The 22,172-nt window shown below is 38.0% G+C and overlaps 3 protein-coding genes, 2 non-coding genes and 1 pseudogene across 5 annotated transcripts; 4 read left to right on the forward strand and 2 right to left on the reverse strand.

The window, feature by feature from the left end:
* The first annotated feature begins 3,968 nt into the window (after positions 1-3,968).
* Positions 3,969-7,868, forward strand: LOC111806645 (primary amine oxidase-like). Its single transcript, XM_023692023.1, has 5 exons — positions 3,969-4,790; positions 5,403-5,787; positions 5,854-5,967; positions 6,050-6,588; positions 7,563-7,868. The coding sequence occupies exons 1-5, from the start codon at positions 3,997-3,999 to the stop codon at positions 7,759-7,761; spliced, it is 2,031 nt and encodes a 676-aa protein (XP_023547791.1). The 5' UTR covers positions 3,969-3,996; the 3' UTR covers positions 7,762-7,868.
* A 753-nt stretch (positions 7,869-8,621) lies between these two features.
* LOC111806421 lies at positions 8,622-11,770 on the forward strand (annotated as a pseudogene).
* A 186-nt stretch (positions 11,771-11,956) lies between these two features.
* On the forward strand, positions 11,957-16,124 carry LOC111806978 (primary amine oxidase-like). The gene is made up of 5 exons (XM_023692532.1): positions 11,957-12,750; positions 13,304-13,688; positions 13,765-13,878; positions 14,378-14,916; positions 15,847-16,124. Exons 1-5 carry the CDS (start codon positions 11,957-11,959, stop codon positions 16,043-16,045), a joined length of 2,031 nt encoding a protein of 676 aa, XP_023548300.1. The 3' UTR covers positions 16,046-16,124.
* Positions 16,125-16,152: 28 nt separating this feature from the next.
* LOC111806422 (primary amine oxidase 1-like) lies at positions 16,153-19,904 on the forward strand. Its single transcript, XM_023691733.1, has 4 exons — positions 16,153-17,510; positions 17,591-17,704; positions 19,010-19,560; positions 19,690-19,904. The coding sequence occupies exons 1-4, from the start codon at positions 16,362-16,364 to the stop codon at positions 19,844-19,846; spliced, it is 1,971 nt and encodes a 656-aa protein (XP_023547501.1). The 5' UTR covers positions 16,153-16,361; the 3' UTR covers positions 19,847-19,904.
* A 68-nt stretch (positions 19,905-19,972) lies between these two features.
* TRNAH-GUG lies at positions 19,973-20,044 on the reverse strand. Its single transcript has one exon. It is a non-coding gene; the product is annotated as a tRNA-His (tRNA).
* Positions 20,045-20,299: 255 nt separating this feature from the next.
* Positions 20,300-20,371, reverse strand: TRNAH-GUG. The gene has a single exon. It is a non-coding gene; the product is annotated as a tRNA-His (tRNA).
* Positions 20,372-22,172: the final 1,801 nt, after the last annotated feature.

The raw sequence follows: 22,172 nt of genomic DNA on the forward strand, positions 1-22,172 counted from the left end.
TTCTCCAATCGATGTGGGACTCCCAAATCCACCTCCCTTTAGGACCTAGCATCCTTGTTGGCACACCACCTCCTTCAGGGCTCAACCTCCTTATTGGAATATCGACTGCTGTCTAGCTCTGATACCATTAGTAACATCGGGACCTGGGGTCCTTGTTGCCACACTGCCTCGTGTCCACCTCCTTCGGACTCAGTCTTCTCGCTGACTCGCCTATTCTTTATCTCTGATACCATTAGAGCTCAAGTCTTTTTGGGTTTTTCCTTCCGAGTTTCCCTTCAAGATTTCCACACCCTTGTAAAGAATGTTTCATTCTCCTCTCCAACCGATGTTGACTCTCACACTCCTACTCCTGTTTCATCACGAGTTATAGAACCCTAAAAACCCAATAAATCACGATAAACTTCCCTATCTAAGAACCATAGAAGTTACAAAAAAATCAAATATTTTTGGGTTGAAATGAACAAAATCACGAAAATCTTCTGAAAACTTTGTTCATGGAAGTGGTAGAAGAAAGAAACATACTTTTTGCTTTTAAAGTGTAAAAAAGGAGCGATCTTTATCATTTTGTTGCACAAAAAACCCTAAAGTTTTCAACTTTTTTGTTCAATTTTGTGAAACTCAAACTATCTTTCATTTCATTCATTCATTCATGATAACATGTCTTGTCTTTTGGATTGGTCTATGTAATCTCTTCTCCCCACCCATTTAATGCTATAAATTATTTTTCTTTTATACCAATTCCTTCGTCAAATGTTCAAAATATCTACTTGAAGTAATCTTGATTCTACCGGTAACGGTGAGCTTAAGATCGCTGTTAGTAAATATTGTTCGTTTTGATCCATTATGTACGATCAAGTCCCACCCAAATGTTAAATTTTGATTCTAATTGTAAGAGCCAACTCAAGTCCACTGTTACCAGATATTATCCATTTTGGCCTGTTACATATTGTAAAGCTCACGCGCTAGTAGATATTACTCGTTTTGACTCATAACGTATCACAGTCAGGTCACAGTCATAAACATTCCCTTCTCCAACTAATGTGGAATCTCATAATCCACTCCTTTGGGAGCCCAGTGTCACGGTCATGCTCGTCCAAGGCGTGTTGCCCATGGCCGCATGCCCATGACAAGTCCAACCCTTTATGTCTTTTCATATTCTAGTGTTTTACTTTTGTATTTATAGGAAGTATGACGTTTCAGAAATATCATGTCTAGGTCTGTAAGACATGAAATGTCTCAGAATATACTATATGGGAATACGACTAGTTGTCAACTTCTCCCTACCCAAGGTTATATACTGTGAGCCGTTATTATTTATCTCTTTCGTGCTTATATAACGTCTCTTTCAAAAATCTCTCCCTGCCCTTGTTTTCTAAAACTTTCTCTTAAAACCGAAGCCAGAGGCTCGAGCATACGTCGTTTGGCCATAGGCGACGCAAGAACGAATTGGCTTAGCTCACTTGTCGTTGGAAAGTGAGTGTCGCACAATCGCAAGTCCGCTGCCATCAAAAGTGCGATTGTGACACCCAGCATCCTACTTCACAGTTCTGAAACACATCTACTTGGGAGAGAATTTCACACTCTTACAACAAATGTTTCGTTCCTCTCTCCAACTGATATGGTATCGTATCTCACACTAACCGTTCTCTAATAAATCATTTTCATATCCAACATACTTCCGAATTTACGAACTTACGAGGCACAAAATTAAAAGTTATACTCGAATAAAAAAGAAAATAAACACGAAAATTAAAAGAAACAAACAAATCTCAAAGGAAACATGAAAGTATGGGAAAGCATGTTAATATGTGAAGGCCGTACCAAAATGATAGACCAATAGGGGTAGGGTGTTAGGATGCATTAATTTCAACCCTAAAAAATATTTCATGTGCAAAATAGTTAGGTGCATCCAATTTGCCTAAAAAATCCAAATTAATTCTCAAATAAATAAATAAAATTGTTCGAATTTATATTCAAATAAATCATATATGGTTCGAGTCGCTCCTAATATTCAGATAATAAACGTGACTTACGAGTTTATATTTTATATTACAAAAAATAAAAAATTTCAATGATTTGAATCGATGAAAAATATATACTTTTTAATTTACAAATTCAAATAAATTAAAAATAATCCAATATAGACTTGACGTTTTTGGGTCATACCCAATATTTTTTTTCGAGTTTTGCCTGTATTGTCCAAGTCAATTTAAAAAAAATAAATTAAATCTTCGAAATTTTATTTAGATTTTTCTAACTCGTGACTGTTCCGACATTACGAGTTCTTTTTTATAATCAAAATCGGAATCTTTGTGTCAACATCTATTTTAAAATTAGGCAATAGTTTGAATGAATCAGACTCTTCAAACCTAAAATGAGTCGGTGTAATTTATAAAATGATATAAATCGGAAAAAAAAAACCCATTTTTTTTTAAAAAAGTATAAAGCTACGTGTCTAAACACATTAACAATACAGATGAAATCAGGGTCATCGTTAAAATCTATCCTTTAGTTCTTTAAAACAACGTGACAAACTTATCGCTAAAAGTGTATATATGTGTTGCGTCAGAAAAAATGTATATTTCGTATCAATATAAATTTCTGACTATTTTTTTAGAATATTTTTTTTAACGTCATTAAAGAAACATATTTATTAGACGGACGAGCCAACTAGCATGATTAATCGAAGTTATATAAAACGTGGTAAAAAAGTAATTATTATTAGTAGAAAAAATAGATAAATTCCAATTTAATAGTAAATAAATATAGTAATGACGTGGATTCATAATAGGATATCTAGAAGAACAAACACATGGGTACCTAACTATTTGACCATTCACCAATAATTTTATTATTATTATTATTATTTGTTTTTATTTTATAAATAAATAAATATAAAAAAGATCAATTGGGCTTTGAACAGCCCACGGGCTTTGAACAATCACACGGCCCAACAAACCCTAACGGATATAAATCATAAAAATTTCAATTTTCTATATAGTAAATCTTTTTTTTTTAATTTTAAATGTAAAATTAAAAAAAAATTCATAAAATAAAATAATAATAATAAATAAATAAAACAAGATCGGGTTGAATTATTGCAAACGACAAAATCTTTAATTATTATTGTTTTTACTTATGAAAAAGAGTAATAAATAATTAATAGATTTTAATTGAATGCAAAATAAAGTCATTTGCAAGTCAAATACGTTTTATATTAAATGATCTATTAAAATTAGAGTAAATTTATCTTAATTTTAAATTATTAGAATTTTTGGCAAAAATAACAAATTAGCAAATAAAATTAATTTAAGAACAAATTTTATTTATTTATTTGATCTTTTTTATTACGGTTTCCTTTGAATTATTAGTTAAATTATAAAAACAAAACTATATAATTTGAATCGGTAACTCGAACAACCTGAATGGTTCACAACTTAATTCAACCTAACGCTGTATTCTCAAGGTTACGTTGGATTTAGTTACGAAGTTATTTTTTTAATTATTTAAAAAAAATTATATTTATTTATAATAATGTTACATTAATAACTGAATCCTTGTAAACTTCATATATCAAATATTCATAACCACACTCCATTATCAACTCGACTAAAAATATCAAGCATTCTTAATTTCATAATAATACGGTCGAGTTGAGTTGTAACCCTAATCTCGAATTAGTGGGGTCAGAAGATGTGGACTCTCGAACCGACCTAAATTTTTAATATTTTAAAAAATCAACTAAATCTAAATCGAAAAAATATATAACCTAGGTTCGTCCACGTTTTATTTTTTATTTTTCTCCTCTTATATTAATTTGTGGGTTCGAGACCCTATTTTTTTTTTTTTTCTTAATATTTTAATTTCATTAAATTTAGTTTTGACTTTAATTAAGTATTGTAGGGAAAGCTTCCACTATATTTATCAGCTAATTTGCTGTAAAATAAAACATCTTCCATTTTTATTATATTTGGATTTACAAATAAATTCCAAAAAATGGCAAAATTTAGCCACTCCAAACTCATTCTCTTCTTCCTTCCGCTCCTAATTTCCCTCCGGACCGCCGTGGCCGCCCCTGCCGGCCGCCGTCACCCTCTGGACCCACTCTCACGGGACGAAATCGAACTCGTACGATCACTCGTCATCAACTCTATTCGCAACCTCTCCACCACCAACATCACGTTCCAATACGTCGCCCTCGCCGATCCCAACAAGCAATCTGTACTCTCATGGCTCTCAAACCCCAAAACCCCGCCGCCACCCCGACGCGCCACCGCCATCGTCCGTTACAACAGTTCCACACACGAGATCCTCATAGACCTGGACCAAAAAGCTATAATCTCGGACCGGGTCTACTCCGGTCCAGCCTACTCTGTGTTCACATTGAGCGAGCTGTTAGACGCCGTCGCTCTTCCGCAGTCCCACCCACTGTTCGTGGCGGCGATGAAAAAGAGAAGGCTGAAAGTGGAAGATGTAATTTGCGCGTGTTATAGCGTTGGGTGGTTCGGGGAAAAAATGAAGCAAAGGAGAATGGTGAAGCTTCAATGTTATTATTCGAATGGGAGTGTGAATTTGTACATGAGGCCGGTGGAAGGCGTGACCGTGACCGTTGATCTCGATCAGATGAAGATTATTGGGTTTCGAGATCGATACGAGGCTCCGATGCCAAAGGCCGATGGAACTGAATACAGACCATCTATGCTCAAACCGCCATTTTTGCCACCTTTGAACGGAGTTAAGATGGTGCAGCCGGAAGGACCCAGCTTCAAAGTCAACGGTCACTTAATTAGGTAAGCTTCAAAACACTATTCTTAACCTTTACTAGCTTATAGCTTAGGGTAAATAACAGTAAATTATCATAAACAGTAAATAGGTATGTAAGTAAAAAGTTTACGTGTAACTTATATGGTAAATATTATACTTGTAAACCTCTATATATATATATATATTCATTTTTGTGTTGATCTAGATCGAGTATTCTTCTTTTCATTTTCTCTTTGTAATTCTTAGCTAGCTTATAGCTCAGTGTAAATAACAGTAAATTATCATAAACAGTAAATAGGTATACAAGTAAAAAGCTATGTAGCTTATAGCTTAGGGTAAATATAGGTATACAAGTAAAAAGCTATGTAGCTTATAGCTTAGGGTAAATACCAGTAAACTATTATAAACAGTAAACACGTATGCAAGTAAAAAGCTACGTGTAACTTATAGGGTAAATATTATACCTGTAAAAGCTATATATATATTCATTTTTGTGTTCATCTGGATCGAGTATTCCTCCTTTCATTTTCTCTTGGGGTAATTCTTTATCAATCGTGGTTTACATGAGGTGTATAAATTGTTGTACAATCCTAACGGTTCTAACCGTTTCAACATGTGTTTGTTTGAAAATGGACTAGTTGGTCAAATTGGGAATTACACGTAGGATTCGACAAGAGAGCAGGGCCAATCATATCGCTAGCATCAATCTACGACCTCGAAAAGCAAAAGCGCCGACAAGTAATGTACAAAGGTTTCATATCGGAGCTGTTCGTACCCTACATGGATTTAACCGAAGAATGGTATTACCGGACATTTTTCGACGCGGGCGAGTACGGCTTAGGACAATACGCAGCGTCATTAGAGCCACTCAGAGACTGCCCAGAAAACGCAGTGTTTATGGACACGTACATAGCTGCCGGAGATGGGAGGCCGATGAAGATGGCCAACACTTTCTGTATATTCGAACGCCACGCCGGTGATATCATGTGGCGTCACACCGAGCGCGCCATTCCAAATAGAATCGTAAGTTCACTTTTTACTAAGTTAAAAGATTCGAGAATTCTTAGATGAATTCGGCTCGATTTGCAGATTAGAGAGACGAGGGCGGAAGTGAGCTTGGTGGTGAGGATGGTGGCTACTGTGGCTAATTATGACTATGTTTTGGACTGGGAATTTAAGCAGAGCGGCTCCATTATCGCTACTGTAAGCTCTAATAGATCGAGACTACCATACCCTAAATAATTTAATTGATTACGGCTATATAAAATATATTCGATAACGGCAGGTTGGGTTGACCGGTTTGCTAGCAGTGAAGGCATCAAAATATACTCACAGAGACCAAATAATGGAGGAAGTGTACGGCACGTTGATATCCGAGAATACGATTGGGGTCAACCATGACCACTTCTTCACCTACTATCTCGATCTCGACGTCGACGGCGGCACCAACTCGTTCGTTAAATCCAACTTCCGCACTGTCCGACCACCGAATCCCGATAACCCTAGGAGGAGCTATTGGACGGTGGTCTCCGAGACGGCGAAAACAGAGGCGGATGCGAGGATCAAATTTGGGCGTCAAGAGGCGGAGTTGGTGGTTGTTAACCCTAATCGGAGGACCAGAATGGGGAATCCCGTCGGGTATCGTTTGATTCCGAAGTCGACGGCGGGTCCCCTTATGAGTGTTGACGATTACCCCCAAATTAGGGCGGCGTTCACGAATTACAATGTGTGGGTTACACCGTATAATAGCTCTGAGAAATGGGCCTCTGGGCTCTACACAGATCAGAGCCGTGGAAATGATACGTTGGCTACTTGGACTCTCAGGTAAACCGTCTGATTCAAGCCCACTGAAACCAAGTTTAAACTTGTAACAGCCTAACCCACCACTATTGTCTTTTTTTTCCTCAAAATTTTAAAATTTTTAGGTTTGGTTTGGATGTACACCTTGGTGTCTAGTGTCTACACTGTCACACGACTCGGTATAGGATCTCATAATCTACCCCTTTGAGAGTCCAGCATCCTTGCTGTCACACGGCTTGGTGTGGGATCTCACAATCCACCCCTTGAGGGTCCAGCATCCTTGCCGTCACACGGCTTGGTGTGGGATCTCACAATCCACCCTTTTGAGGGTCCAGCATCCTTGCTGTCACACGACTTAGTGTGGTATCTCACAATCCACTCCCTTGAGGGTCTAGTATCCTTGCTGTCACACGGCTTGGTGTGGGATCTCACAATCCACCCTCTTGAGGGTCCAACATCCTTTCTGTCACACGGCTTAGTGTGGTATCTCACAATCCACCCCCTTGAGGGTCCAGCATCCTTGCTGTCATACGGCTTGCTGTAGGATCTCACAATCCACCCCGTTGACGGTCTAGCATCCTTGCTGTCACACGGCTTGGTGTGGGATCTCACAATCCACCCCCTTGAGGGTCCAGCATCCTTGCTATCACACGGCTTGGTGTGCGCTCTCACAATCCACCCCCTTGAGTGTCTAGCGTCTTCGTTGGCACACAACTTGGTGTTTGGCTATGATACCATTTATAATGACCCAAGCCCAACGCTAGTTAATATTGTCCTATTTGAACTTTTCCTTAAGGTTTTAAAACCGTTTTCCTACAACTAGCATATATATTATCCTTTTGGGGCTTTCTCTTCTAAGTTTTCCCTCAACGTTTTAAAACTCTTCCCCACCGTTAGCAAATATTACTCGCAAGGTTTTAAAACGTGTCTGTTAGATAGAGGTTTCCAAATTTGTAATATGTAAGCACGAACATATGTGGATGAGTTGATGAACGCAGGAACAGGGAGATAGAGAACAAGGACATAGTAATGTGGTACACTCTCGGAGTTCATCATGCGCCTTGCCAAGAAGATTTCCCATTAATGCCAACGCTCAGCACTGGGTTTGAGTTGAGACCGACCAATTTCTTCGAAAGCAATCCAGTGCTTAAAGTCACCCCTCCCCGCCCGCTCAACCGCTCCGTTTGCGCTCACTAAAACCATAACTACCTCCTTATTGTACTTTAAGACTTTCTATGTCACGAGATCTCTCACAATCAAATAAATTTCTATAGTCTGATACTCAACACTTCCTCTCAATGCAAGAAAATAATAAAGCCTCTCCAAATGTCATGCCTTCGTGAATAAGTTCTTCTTTTCATTATCCAATAAAGAAGAAAGATCAGTAAACGCTTAAGTATGACTCTGATGTCATATTAAGAACCACGAGCGCACTACTCTTGTGTCATGTTAGGAACCACGACTCTCTATATTGAGAACCCTTTTAAAAGTATGGTAGGTTGGGTTCGGTTGTAACCATACTTTTGGGTTGGTTGGTTTGATCCTATTAAAAAAAATGTAAACTTAGAACGGGCCAAATTTATTAATTTTTTAAAAATTCAACCCGTATAAAAAATAAAACCTAACCCAACTCAAGCTTTGGTTAGATAACCGTAGTTAGTAGAGTTATTTATTTACTTATTTTTCTCTCTCCTTCTTTTTCTCTAATAATTTAATTTCATTAAATTTAATTTTCCACTTTAATTAAATATGGTAGGCTAGGCTTCCATTATATTTATGAGCTATTTTTAATTTTTTTTTTAAATAAAAATCTCTCAACATAAGCTAAGCTTCAAGTTTTATTTATTACTTTAAAATTTTATATTATTGCATATATGAAAAAAAAATAAATAAATAAATAATAAAAAGTCTAACACGACCCTAGTTTTTAGGGTTTTGGTTGGATAATCCTAATTACAGTTAATTTAGGGTTTGGTGTTAGTTAATTCTTTCTCTCAACTTACTCTAATAATATAATTTCATTAAATTCGATTTTCTACTTTAATTAAATGTGATACAAAAATGCCGGAAATAATATATGACACGTGGAACCATGTAATTGGACGGTTGTACTTATTTAACCCCTCCAAAAATGGATAGTTACTAAAAAAAGAAAATCCCAAAATGGCAAAATTTAGCCACTCCAAACTCATTCTCTTCTTACTCCAGCTCCTCATTTCCCTCCTCTCCACCGCCGCCGCCGCCGCCGTCCGCCGTCACCCTCTGGACCCACTCTCACCGGACGAATTCGAACACATCCGGTCACTCATCACCGACCCCCTCCCCAACCCCTCCACCACCAACGTCACGTTCCAATACGTCGCCCTCGCCGATCCCGACAAGCAATCTCTGCTCTCATGGCTCTCAAACCCCAAAACCCCACCGCCACCCCGACACGCCACCGCCATCGTCCGTTACAACAGTTCCACACACGAGATCCTTATAGACCTGGACAAAAAAGTTATAATCTCGAACCAGGTCTACTCCGGTCCAGCTTACTCGCTCATCACATCCAATGAGCAATTAGCTGCCGCTGCTCTTCCGCTGTCCCACCCACCGTTCGTGGCGGCGATGAAAAAGAGAGGGCTAAAAATGGAAGAGGTGGTTTGCGGGAGCTTTAGCGTTGGGTAGTTCGGGGAAAAGACGAAGCAAAAGAGGACAGTGAAGGTTCAATGTTACTATTTGGATGGGAGTGTGAATTTTTACATGAGGCCCGTGGAAGGCATGATCGTGACCGTCGATCTTGATGAGATGAAGATTATCGGGTTTCGAGATAGATACGAGGCTCCGATCCCAAAGGCCGATGGAACTGATTATAGAGAATCGACTCTTAAACCGCCATTTTTGCCACCTTTGAACGGAGTTAAGCTGGTGGAGCCCAAAGGCCCCAGCTTCACCGTCAACGGCCATTCTATTAGGTAAGCTTCAAAATATATATAAATGTATACTCTCGAAAGTCGAACAAATTACTAACTTTTAGTAGAATTGTTAGTGAACGTAATAGAATAATTACTAGATAATCGTAACTATACTAGAATTGATAGTAATTAACAAATTGTGGATAATTGTTAGTGCTTAACGCTGTCTATTCTATAAATATTAATGAGATGTATGTTCATTTCACAATTGTTTTTTTTGCTTCTTTTTACTCGGTAGTAATTAACAAATTGAAAAGATCTAATGTTTTGAAAATCGAGTAGTTGGTCAAATTGGGAATTACACGTGGGATTCGACGAGAGAGCTGGGCTAATCATATCGCTAGCATCAATCTACAACATGGAAAAGCAAAAGCGCCGACAAGTACTGCATAGAGGTTTCATATCGGAGCTGTTCGTACCGTACATGGATATAAACGAAGAATGGTATTACCGGACGTTTATCGACGCCGGCGAGTATGGCTTCGGGCAGTCTGCAGTGTCGTTAGAGCCACTCAGAGACTGCCCAGAAAACGCAGTGTTTATGGACACGTACATGGCGGCCGGAGATGGGAGGCCGGTTAAGATGGCCAACACTTTCTGTATCTTTGAACGCCACGGCGGTGATATCATGTGGCGTCACACGGAAGGCAAAATTCCCAATCGAGTCGTAAGTTCACTTTTTACGTTCACAAAATTCCAACGAATCTGAGTCGTTGAGTTTAGGGTTTAGGGTTTATTTGCAGGTTCGAGAGACGAGGCCCGAAGTTAGCTTGGTGGTCCGGATGGTGGCAGTTGTGGGCAACTATGATTATATTGTCGACTGGGAATTTAAGCAGAGTGGCTCCATTATTGCAAATGTAACTCAATTTAAAATATTTTTCATTTCATTTTTTAGGAAATTAATTAATTAATTAATTATATATATATTAAAAGTTTAAAGTTATTAATATGGGTACTTTAAAAAAATATATATATAAGTTACTATTAATAAATTTATTAAATCATTTTTAAAATTCGAGTTTATTTTAAAATAAATTAATTTGTAATAATTATTATTGACAGGTGGGGTTAACGGGTTTGCTCGCAGTAAAGGCATCAAAATACACTCACAGTGACCAAATAAAGGAGGAAGTCTACGGCGCGTTGATATCGGAGAATACGATCGGCGTCCGCCATGACCACTTCCTCACCTACCATCTCGATCTCGACATCGACGGCGGCCTCAACTCCTTCGTCAAATCCAACCTCCGCACACTCCGACCACCGAGCTCCGATTCCCCTAGGAAGAGCTATTGGACGGTGGTCTCCGAGACGGCGAAAACAGAGGCGGATGCGAGGATCAAATTCGGCAGCCAAGCGGCGGAGTTGGCGGTTGTTAATCCCAATCGGAGGACCAGATTGGGGAATCCCGTCGGGTACCGTCTGATTCCGAAGTCGGCGGCGGGTCCCCTTCTGAGTGTTGACGATTACCCCCAAATTAGGGCAGCGTTCACGAATTACAATGTGTGGGTTACACCGTATAATAGCTCTGAGAAGTGGGCCTCTGGACTCTACACAGATCAGAGCCGTGGAGATGATACCTTGGCTACTTGGAGTCTAAGGTAAACCGTCCGATTAAAGTAATTTGATTAAACCTTACCTATGATTGAAGGACTGATATTATTCTCTTTAGACTTTTTTTCACGGCTAGTAGATATTATTCTATTTGTGCTCTACTTTTAGACTCTAGATCAATATTTTAAAATTCCTGGGGAGGTTTACACGCCTGACCTCACAAAACTACTTTATTAAAATTATAAGTTCAATGATCAAATTTGTTTTTTGTTTTTTTTTTAAATGTGAAGAAATTTATTGGCACCCACTAANAAAGAGTCTAAGCAAGAACATACGTGGATGAGTTGATGAACTCAGGAACAGGGAGATAGAGAATGAGGACATAGTGATGTGGTACACCATGGGGTTTCATCACGTGCCTTGCCAAGAAGATTTCCCAATAATGCCAACGCTAAGCAGTGGGTTTGAGCTGAGACCGACCAATTTCTTCGAGAGCAATCCTGTGCTTAAAGTCACCCCTCCCCACCCGCTCAATCGATCCGTTTGCGCTCACTGAAACCATAACTATCTCCTTAGACTGTACTTCATACAGACCTTCTATGTCATGAGATCTCTCGTGATCAAATAAATTTACATCGTGTGATATTCGAATAACTTTTTTTCACTTCCATTATTCAATAAAGAAGTGGGCTAAGCTTCAATTATATTTATGAGCTAAATTTAAAATATTATACGTATAGATGAAAAAAAATATATAATACATATAAAAATATAACAAAAAAATTAAAAAATTTATTATTGACACGTGTGATTATGTAATTGGACGAGGCAGAAAACATTGTTATTATATTTGAATTTTCAAAAAAAGAAAATCCCAAAAAATGGCAAAGTTTAACCCCTCAAAACTTTTTCTCTTCTTCCTCCCACTCCTCATTTCCCTCCTCTCCGCCGCCGCCGCCGCCGCCGTCCGCCGTCACCCTCTGGACCCACTCTCACCGGACGAATTCGATCTCATCCGGTCACTCATCACCGACTCCCTCCCCAACCCCTCCACCACCAACGTCACGTTCCAATACGTCGCCCTCGCCGATCCCAACAAGCAGTCTCTACTCTCATGGCACTCAAACCCCAAAACCCCACCGCCGCCCCGACGCGCCGCCGCCACCGTCCGTTACAACAGTGCCACTCACGAGATCCTCATAGACCTGGGCAAAAAAGCTATAATCTCGAACCGGGTCTACTCCGGTCCAGCCTACGCGCCGTTTACATTCGAGGAGCAGTTCGCCGCCGCCGCTCTTCCGCCGTCACACCCACCGTTCGCGGCGGCGATGAAAAAAAGAGGGCTGAAAATGGAAGAGGTGGTTTGCGCGTGTTTTAGCGTTGGATGGTTTGGGGAAAAGAGAAAGCAAAAGAGGACGGTGAAGGTTCAGTGCTACTATTTGGATGGGAGTGTGAATTTGTACATGAGACTGGTGGAAGGCGTAACGGTGACCGTCGATCTCGATCAGATGAAGATTATTGGGTTTCGAGATAGATATGAGGCTCCGATTCCGAAGGCCGATGGAACCGATTACAGAGAATCGATGCTCAAGCCGCCATTTTTGCCTCCTTTGAACGGAATAAAGATGGTGCAGCCGGAAGGCCCCAGCTTCAGAGTCAACGGCCACTCCATTAGGTGAGCTTAACCATTAGCGGAAATGTCCCATTACATATCTATCCAATATTGTCTTATTTGAGCTTTTTTTCTCGTCTTTCGCCTCAACGTTTTAAAAATGTTTTCACATCCTAGGCTTTTCCATCCGGGTTTTCTCTCAGTATTTTTAAAAGGTTTTCACACCCTGTTTTCCCTCTCGGGAAGTCGTCCACACCCTGTTTTCTCTCTCGAGCTTCCCCTCAAGGTTTTCACACCCTGTTTTCCCTCTCGGGCTTCCACTTGGAATTTTAAAAGGTTTCCACACTCTGTTTTCCCTCTCGAGAAGTTCGCACCCTGTTTGATCTCTCGGGAAGTCCACATCTTGCTTTCCCTTTCGGGAAATCCACACCCTGATTTCCCTCTCGGGAAGTCCACACTCTATTTTTTCTCTTGGGCTTCCCATTTTTAAAAGGCGTCGGCAAGGAATGTTTAGTTCTCCTCATTCCGATCTCACGATTAGTTTAAAAAAATAATAACGTGAACACATCCTTAAAAGAATCTAAATTATTGACACGAAAGTTTGAAAACCGAGCAGTTGGTCAAACTGGAAATTACACGTGGGCTTCGACGAGAGAGCAGGACCAATCATATCGCTAGCATCAATCTACGATATCGAAAAGCAAAAGCACCGACAAGTACTATACAGAGCTTTCATATCGGAGCTGTTCGTACCCTACATGGATTTAACCCAAGAATGGTCCTACCGGACGTTCTTCGACTCCGGCGAGTACGGCTTCGGGCAGTGCGCAGTACCATTAGAGCCACTCAGAGACTGCCCAGAAAACGCAGTGTTTATGGACACGTACATGGCGGCCGGAGATGGGAGGCCGGTAAAGATGCCCAACACGTTCTGTATCTTCGAACGCCACGCCGGTGATATCATGTGGCGGCACACGGAGGGCACGATTCCCAATAGAGTTGTAAGTTCACTTTTTACGTTCACAAAATTCCGGCGAATCTGAGCCGTTGGGCTTAGGGTTTAGGGCTCATTTGCAGGTCAGAGAGACAAGGCCGGAAGTTAGCTTGGTGGTCAGGATGGTGGCGGCTGTCGGCAACTATGATTATATTGTCGATTGGGAATTTAAGCAGAGCGGCTCCATTATTGCAAATGTAAGTCAATTAAAATATTTTTTTTAATTTTAAATTACTTTTAAATATCCTTAATATAGATTATTTACAAAAATAAAAAAATAAAATTAATTTTTTATCAATATTACTTTTTTGTATTTTTAAAATTTATAAACGTGTTTATAGTTTCATCATATAATATTAATAAATTTTTTAAAATTAAAGCTTATTTTAAAATAAATACGTTTTAAAATTTTTCATCAATACCATTTAAAATTTTTAAGACGAGTATTATTCCGTTTAAAAATACACCTAAAATTTTGAATTAACAAAAAAAAATAAATAAATATATATATATATATATTAGAAAGTTTTTAAAATTAATATATAGGATAATAAAAAAAATTTAACAAAATTTAATCGTTTTTTTATATGTTTAAAGGTATTTATATAAATTTTAAAAATTTATGGGTATTTTTTAATCGATTTCATTAATATATTATTAATAAAAAAATTAATAATTAATAATTATTATTGACAGGTCGGGTTAACGGGTTTACTGGAAGTAAGGGCATCAAAATACACTCACAGTGACCAAATAAAGGAGGAAGTGTACGGCGCGTTGATCTCCGAGAATACGATCGGCGTCCGCCATGACCACTTCCTCATCTACCATCTCGATCTCGACATCGACGGCGGCCTCAACTCCTTCGTCAAATCCAACCTCCGCACAGTCCGACCACCGACCCCCGATTCCCCTAGGAAGAGCTATTGGACGGTGGTCTCCGAGACGGCCAGAACAGAGGCCGATGCGAGGATCAAATTCGGCAGTCAAGCGGCGGAGTTGGCGGTTGTTAATCCCAATCGGAGGACCAGATTGGGGAATCCCGTCGGGTACCGTCTGATTCCGAAGTCGGCGGCGGGTCCCCTTATGAGTGTTGACGATTACCCCCAAATTAGGGCAGCGTTCACGAATTACGATGTGTGGGTTACACCGTATAATAACTCTGAGAAATGGGCCTCTGGGCCCTACACAGATCAGAGCCGTGGAGATGATACCTTGGCTACTTGGAGTCTAAGGTAAGCCGTCTGATTAAAGTAATCTAAATTAATTTAATTGTTTTAGTTAGCTTAATAAAAGGATTTATGCATGTGATTAGGTTAAGTTAAATCATTTTATAGCCACTGTTTGGACAGTAGATTTATGATTAATTTAACATAAATAACATGTGCTATGTAGCTAGTGGGATACACAAACTTCTAGGTAAAATAAACAATTTTTTTTTATTAAATATAGAGGGCGTGTCGACCATAATTGTAACAGCCCGAGCCCACTTTAAACAGATATTGGTTGTTTTGGCTTGTTACGTATCACCGTTAGCATCACGTTTTCATACCCGTATAAGGAATGTTCATTCCCCTCTCATATATGAGATTTCATAATCGAGGTGGGATCTCACAATTGACCATAATGCCACTCTCCAACTGATCTCAGTTCCCCTCTCCAACCAATGTGGGATCTCACAATCCACCCCAATTCCTCTCTCCAACCGATGTGAGATCTCGCAATCCATCTCCTTGGGGGCCTAACATCGTCGCTGGCACACTGTATGGTGTCTTGGTGTCTAGCTCTAATATCATTTGTAATAACTCAGGCCCATTGTTAGTAAATATTGTCCGCTTTAGCTCGTTACACATTGTCGTCTGTCTCACTTTTTTAAAACGTGTCTCCTAGGGAGAGGTTCTACACCCTTGTAAAAAAATGCTCCGTTCTCCTCTCCAACCGATGTGAGATCTTACAATAGTTTAATTTGTATATGCATATTGTACATCATCACGCTATCTCCTATAGTTTTGACATGGTTTCAATTCGATCTATATAGACTGACCTTAGTTTTATCGTTTAAAGTTCTATTTGAGGACATTATGTCGTAAAAAAATAGACGAATGGTTACTAAGTTTAAGAAAGAGTCTAAGCAAGAACATATATGGATGTGCTGATGAACGCAGGAACAGGGAGATAGAGGAGAAGGACATAGTGATGTGGTACACGATGGGGTTTCATCATGTGCCTTGCCAAGAAGATTTCCCATTAATGCCAACGCTGAGCAGTGGGTTTGAGCTGAGGCCAACCAATTTCTTCGAGAGCAATCCTGTTCTTAAAGTCACCCCTTCCCGCCCATTCAACCGCTCCATTTGCCCTCTCTGATGAACCCATTGTTGGATGATGAAAGTCCCACATCAGCTAATTTAGGGAATTAATGAATATTTTTTCCATTGGTACGAGGTATTTTGGGGAAGCCCAAAACAAAATCACCAGAGTTCATACCCAAAGTGGACAATATCATACCATTGTGGAGAGTCGTGTTCGTCTAACACCCATAATTACCTCCTTTGATTCTACTTTAAGACTCTCTGATAGTCAAATGACACTTGCTCTCAATGCAAGAAAACACACAGAATTGTATACAATAAGTTCTTCTTTTTCACATTTTTAAGTTGAATTTTCCCTCCTCCCTCCCTCAATGGCTCTTCCTCTGTTTCTTCTTCTTGTTCTTCACCTTCATTTCTCCACGGCGGCGCCGCCACCCCATTTCCATCCACTCGACCCTCTAAACCCGGCGGAGCTCGACCAAATAAGGCTCATTATCCAAAAATCCCACCTGGGAAACCTTCAAAATCTCACATTTCACTTCGTTGACTTGGAGGAACCAGAGAAGAAACATGTTCTTTCCTGGCTCTCTTCCGGTGAACAAAACAGCCACACCCACCTCTGCCCCCCGCCGCGTCAAGCCAAGGTTGTGGTTCGTGCGGCGGATTCCACCCACGAGCTACTTGTAGACCTTGCCACACGGTCGGTCAAATCCGACCATGTCTATAACGGCCATGGATACCCTCCTTTCACTTTTCTCGAGCTCTTCCAAGCTAGTAAATTACCTCTCAATTACCCAAAATTCAAAGCCTCCATTCATAGGAGAGGCTTGAATTTGTCTCATGTTTCTTGCATCCCATTTACAGTCGGCTGGTACGGCGAGAAAACGACCAAAAGGGTTCTAAAAGCTGCGTGCTTTTACAGAGAAGGAACCAGCAATGTCTTCTCCCGGCCAATTGAAGGTATCATTACACTAATCGACGTCGATTCGATGAAAATCATCGACTATTCCGACAGATTCACCGCCCCTTTACCGGAATCAGAAGGCACCGATTACCAATCAAAGAAAACAGAGCACAAATCCACCAATCCCAACGCGACAAAAACCCATTTCACCGTCGAAGGCCATCGAGTAAAATGGGAAAATTGGGTCTTCCACGTTGGGTTCAACGCCAGAGCCGGAGTTATTATCTCGACGGCCTCCATTTTCGACGACGAGAAGAAGAAATTCCGACGAGTGCTTTACAGAGGACATATTTCAGAGACGTTTGTGCCGTATATGGATCCAACAAATGAATGGTACTTCAGAACCTTCATGGATATCGGAGAGTTTGGATTTGGGCGGTCCGCGGACACTCTGCAGCCGCTGATTGACTGCCCGGAATCCGCCGAGTATCTCGATGGGTACATGGCCGGCGCCGACGGGCGGGCGCAGAAGGTAACCAGAGCAATCTGTATCTTCGAACGCCAATCAGGGGACGTTTTATGGAGACATACAGAGATCAATATTCCTGGAAAAGTGGTGAGGAGAATTCCGATGAATTCTTGCAAAATTCTTGTAAATCTTGTGTTTTTTTGTTGTAATTAATTACTGTTTTGCAGATTAGACGAGGGGAGGCGGAGAGGAGCTTGGTGGTTAGAATGGTGGCAAATGTTGGGAATTATGACTATGTTCTTGACTGGGAATTCAAAAGGAGTGGCTCTATTAAAATTGGGGTATTCCTTTTCTTCTCCTAAATCATTATTATTTCTTACTTACTCGTTCCATGGTTGGATGATGAAAGTCACACCTCAACTAATTTAGGAAATGATCATGAGTTTATAATGAATGAATGCTATCTTATTTCGGCTCTGATACCATATCAAGTTTATGCAAAACTGTGCCTCACACTATTGAGGACATATTCTATTTATATTGGCAAAAGATTAACTAATAGATCCGATTTCATAGGAAACTAACGAAGTAAGCCTATTCTTATGGCATGACTAACTTCAAGCTATTCTAATGGATTGACCAATTCTAACAATCTCCATTGGCCTGAGACCTTCTGGAAAGCCCAAAGCATAGTCATGAGAGCTTATGCTTAAGGCGGACAATATCATATCATTGTGGAAAGTCGGTTCATCTAACATAGTTAATCCTTAAATTTTGCCTTTTGGGAAAGCCCAAAGCAAATCCACGAGAGCTTATGCTTAAAGTGGACAATATCATATCATTGTGGAAAGTCAAGCAAAGCCACGAGAGCTTATGCTCAAAGTGGACAATATCATATCATTGTGAAGAATCGTGTTCATCTAAGGTAGTTAACCCTTAAATTTTTCAAAAGTTTGGTGAGGGTTCAGCTTTTTTTTAAACTTTTAATATTTTATTTTAAATGTGTCAAACCGACACAAGACATCTTGTAGCACATGTGTGTGTTATAATGATAGAGCGAGTGTTTCATGATGAGTGTATCAAATTGTCTCGGACAACTTCCTTTTAAACTCTCGTAGCTTTGTTTTAGTATTCCCAAAAACTTCATACTAATGGAAATATTCCTCATTTATAAATTCATGATCATTCTCTAAATTAGCCAATGTGGGACTCTCTCCCAACACTCCCTTCCAACAATCCTCAACAAGTGTCGGTATTGTGCCCCAATCCGTGTATCTGAGGTTGGACTGAAGTTTAATTTTTCTTATTAATACCGTCTAATTTTTTAAAAAATACTTGTGAACTTTTAAAATTAGTATCTAACCTCTTTATTATATGAGTCGAAACCGTCTATCTACCTTATAGATCATTTTCCTATCCAATTTTAATATATTAACTGGAAATTTTAAACTATTTTTAAAAAAATTTAATGTATTAATATAATATTTGAAAGTTTATAGATAATTTTATGTTGGTAAGTATTTTTTATTTTTTTAAATATAAAGGACAAATAAAATAATATTTTTATTTTTTTAATGTAAAGGAGAAGGTAGAATAATATTTTTTTTATTAAATTATTATAATTATAATTAGGTGTGTGTTGGCAGATAGCTTTAACGGGGCTTTTGGAGGTGAAGGCCACACCGTACAGAAACAACGTAGATATAACGGAAGAAACATACGGAACTCTGATCGCCGCCAACACGGTGGCCGTCAACCACGACCACTTCCTAACCTACTACCTTGACCTCGACGTTGACGGCACCGACAACTCCTTCGTCAAAGCCAAGTTGACTACGCAAGTGCCGACAACGAAGGTCAACGCCACGTCACCCCGGAAAAGCTACTGGAAAATTAACAGAGAGACCATCAAAACCGAAACTCAAGCCAAGCTTCAGCTGACCTCCCACGAGCCAGCCGAGCTCTTATTTGTAAACCCCAATAAGAAGACAAAGATTGGGAATACGGTTGGCTACCGGCTCATCACCGGACAACCGGTTAATTCCTTACTGGCCGACGATGACTACCCTCAAATCAGAGCGGCTTACACTAAGTACCCGTTATGGGTGACTCCTTATAACAAGTCGGAGAGATGGCCGGTCGGGTTTTACGCCGATCGGAGCCGTGGTGATGATGGCTTAGCTGTTTGGGCCAAAAGGTAAATAAATTTCAAATAATTAAAATATATTTTAAATACAATTAGTTAATAATTTATTTTAAAAATACTTTATTAATAACTTTAATATCCTTAATTTTTTTAATTAAAAAATTATCGATAATTTTGCAGGAATAGAAGAATTGAGAATAGAGATATTGTTGTATGGTACACGGTGGGGTTCCATCACAGCCCTTGTCAAGAGGAGTTTCCGGCGATGACGGCTCTCCATGGCGGTTTCGAGCTCCGACCAGCTAATTACTTTGATAGAAATCCTTTGCTTAAATGATCAAATTCAAATTTGTGTTATTTTTATACGTAATTGAATTAACATATGAAGCTCTATTTAAAAATAAAAATTTGGTTTGTAATAATTAAAATATATAAAAAACCAATTTCTAATGATATATATTTGTGTGGCTGCTGGGATTCGAGCCCAGGTCTCCACGGCCACAACGTGGAATTCTCACCACTAAACTACAGCCACTTGTATATTATAATTTTGGATTATAATACTTAAAATTCAAACTTATAACTATATTAAACTAAACTCCAAAATTTTGAATTATTTTGGATTATAATCATTTTTACTAGCTTCGATAATGGGCCATATCATCGATTGTCATTCGGCCCAAACAGAGCCCAATAGCTTCGATAATGGGCCATATCATCGATTGTCATCCGGCCCAAATAGAGCCCAATGAACTGGGTAAGAAGCAAAACTCACAAAATCTTATTATTATGTGGCTGCTGGGATTCGAGCCCAGGTCTCCACGGCCACAACGTGGAATTCTTACCACTAAACTACAGCCACTTATACAATTAATCAAAATTTGAAGAGAGAAATTATAAATTTTGAATTATAGATCTCAACTAATAACGATGATTAATTAATTAATTTCTAAAAATTTAAATTAATATCTATTAAATTATAATTTCCACCATTATTACATAGAATTCTCGCCATTTTATTTATTTGTCCTCTATTTATCAATGAATACAAAACACGAAACATCTCAAATGTCAATGTTTTAATCTCTAACCTATTAAAAAAATTAAACACATAATTTTTAGTTTTTTAAAATATAAATTATAATAATAATATCTGATTTAACCAATAATTTTAATTTTGGAAAAGACTTTTCTTAAGATATTTTCTAATATTTATTGGGAAATTTAGAGTTAAAAAAATATATATAATTTAAACAATTGTGTGGATAATGTTGGAATGCTGTTGCTGATCTGCCTATCCAACTGCTCTTTATGTCTCGATTTTTTAAATACTTTATTTAATTCTTTAATTTTTTATATCCAATTATAATTTAACGTGTCATTTTTTAATATAATAAAGTTTGTTACCAAATATTTAATAAAATTCACAAATAAATCATACGATATTTAAGTTTTTAGATTAAAATGAAATATATAAAAATTAAAATAAAATAAAAAAGTTAAATTAATAATAAGTCTTTATCACCATCCAACTAATAATTAAAAAAAATGCACATAAAACAAAAAATGAGACTTACGTTAAAAATAAAGTATAAAGTCCACTTATCAAAATATATAATATTAAATTATAAGAGTTGGTGCCTATATCCATCACCCCATGCTAAAAATACAATTTTATACATTAACTTTACATTTAATTACTAAAATACTTTACTCCCTCCATCAAACATTTTTTTATAAATTTAATTTTGTATTTATCGACTAACTTTAAAAAAATTCTAATAATTTTCGACTTTTTCTCTAGAAATGTCTATCTAGCACGTGGAGTTGTAATCCCGTGGGGCCCACTTCATTAGAGATGACAAAACGAGTAAGAGAGTAAAGAGAGATTTATTTCCCTCTTTCAATGGACGACCCAGACATGCTCCGGTGGCCCCGGCTTCTACCTCTATTCCTTAGCTAAATTGGGTGTCATCATCCCTTTCCTTCCCTCGATTTCTAGAAAAATTAGATTTTTCTTTTTTTTTGCACAATTAGGAATTGAAATAGAAAGCAGATACGAAAACTTCTTGACTCGACCAGTCAACATAGTAAGTTATTTGTTAAGAATATTTAGTACTAAATTATAATTTACCACATATATTATATTTGATATTTTATTATAAGACAAATATGTAGATATTTGTCTTCTGACTATAGATATCTTTCCATTTATTGATATTTTAAATTATTACTCTTTTCATATCATTGTAATTTGTCTGATTATAAATAGATAACTTCACATCATAGATTAAACCAACATTCTCATTATTATTTTTGTATCCCGATAACAGTTGATATATATATATATATATATAAACACAAATTCAAATTTTAAAAAATAATTAATAAACATAATATTAAAATTTAAAGACTAAATTAATTTTTTATTTATCGTGTGAAATTATATTCGTATCTATTTCAACCCTAAAAAATTTTAGATTTTAGCAAATTTGTTAATTTATTAGGTGCAAATTTAAAATTCGATTAAATTCAGAATAAAAAAATTATAAGTAGTTTAGAAATTTATTAAATTTGTAATGAAATACTAATTTTTTTATATATATTTATATTTGAATTATTGGTTACTTTTAAATATTTTATATAATTTAAAAAGATAAGAA

This window comes from Cucurbita pepo, chromosome LG12 (genome assembly GCF_002806865.2).
Source record: "Cucurbita pepo subsp. pepo cultivar mu-cu-16 chromosome LG12, ASM280686v2, whole genome shotgun sequence".
In the NCBI taxonomy this organism is placed as follows: domain Eukaryota; kingdom Viridiplantae; phylum Streptophyta; class Magnoliopsida; order Cucurbitales; family Cucurbitaceae; genus Cucurbita; species Cucurbita pepo.

Excerpts from the sequence above, each read along its gene's own strand:
- LOC111806645 (XM_023692023.1), top strand. The coding sequence starts at position 3,997 with ATGGCAAAATTTAGCCACTCCAAACTCATTCTCTTCTTCCTTCCGCTC. Across the intron at positions 5,788-5,853 it reads GCGCCATTCCAAATAGAATC|ATTAGAGAGACGAGGGCGGA; the intron begins GTAAGTTCACTT and ends CTCGATTTGCAG. Across the intron at positions 5,968-6,049 it reads GCGGCTCCATTATCGCTACT|GTTGGGTTGACCGGTTTGCT; the intron begins GTAAGCTCTAAT and ends CGATAACGGCAG.
- LOC111806978 (XM_023692532.1), top strand. The coding sequence starts at position 11,957 with ATGGCAAAGTTTAACCCCTCAAAACTTTTTCTCTTCTTCCTCCCACTC. Across the intron at positions 12,751-13,303 it reads GTCAACGGCCACTCCATTAG|TTGGTCAAACTGGAAATTAC; the intron begins GTGAGCTTAACC and ends AAAACCGAGCAG. Across the intron at positions 14,917-15,846 it reads TTGGCTACTTGGAGTCTAAG|GAACAGGGAGATAGAGGAGA; the intron begins GTAAGCCGTCTG and ends TGATGAACGCAG.
- LOC111806422 (XM_023691733.1), top strand. The coding sequence starts at position 16,362 with ATGGCTCTTCCTCTGTTTCTTCTTCTTGTTCTTCACCTTCATTTCTCC. Across the intron at positions 17,705-19,009 it reads GTGGCTCTATTAAAATTGGG|ATAGCTTTAACGGGGCTTTT; the intron begins GTATTCCTTTTC and ends GTGTGTTGGCAG. Across the intron at positions 19,561-19,689 it reads TTAGCTGTTTGGGCCAAAAG|GAATAGAAGAATTGAGAATA; the intron begins GTAAATAAATTT and ends ATAATTTTGCAG.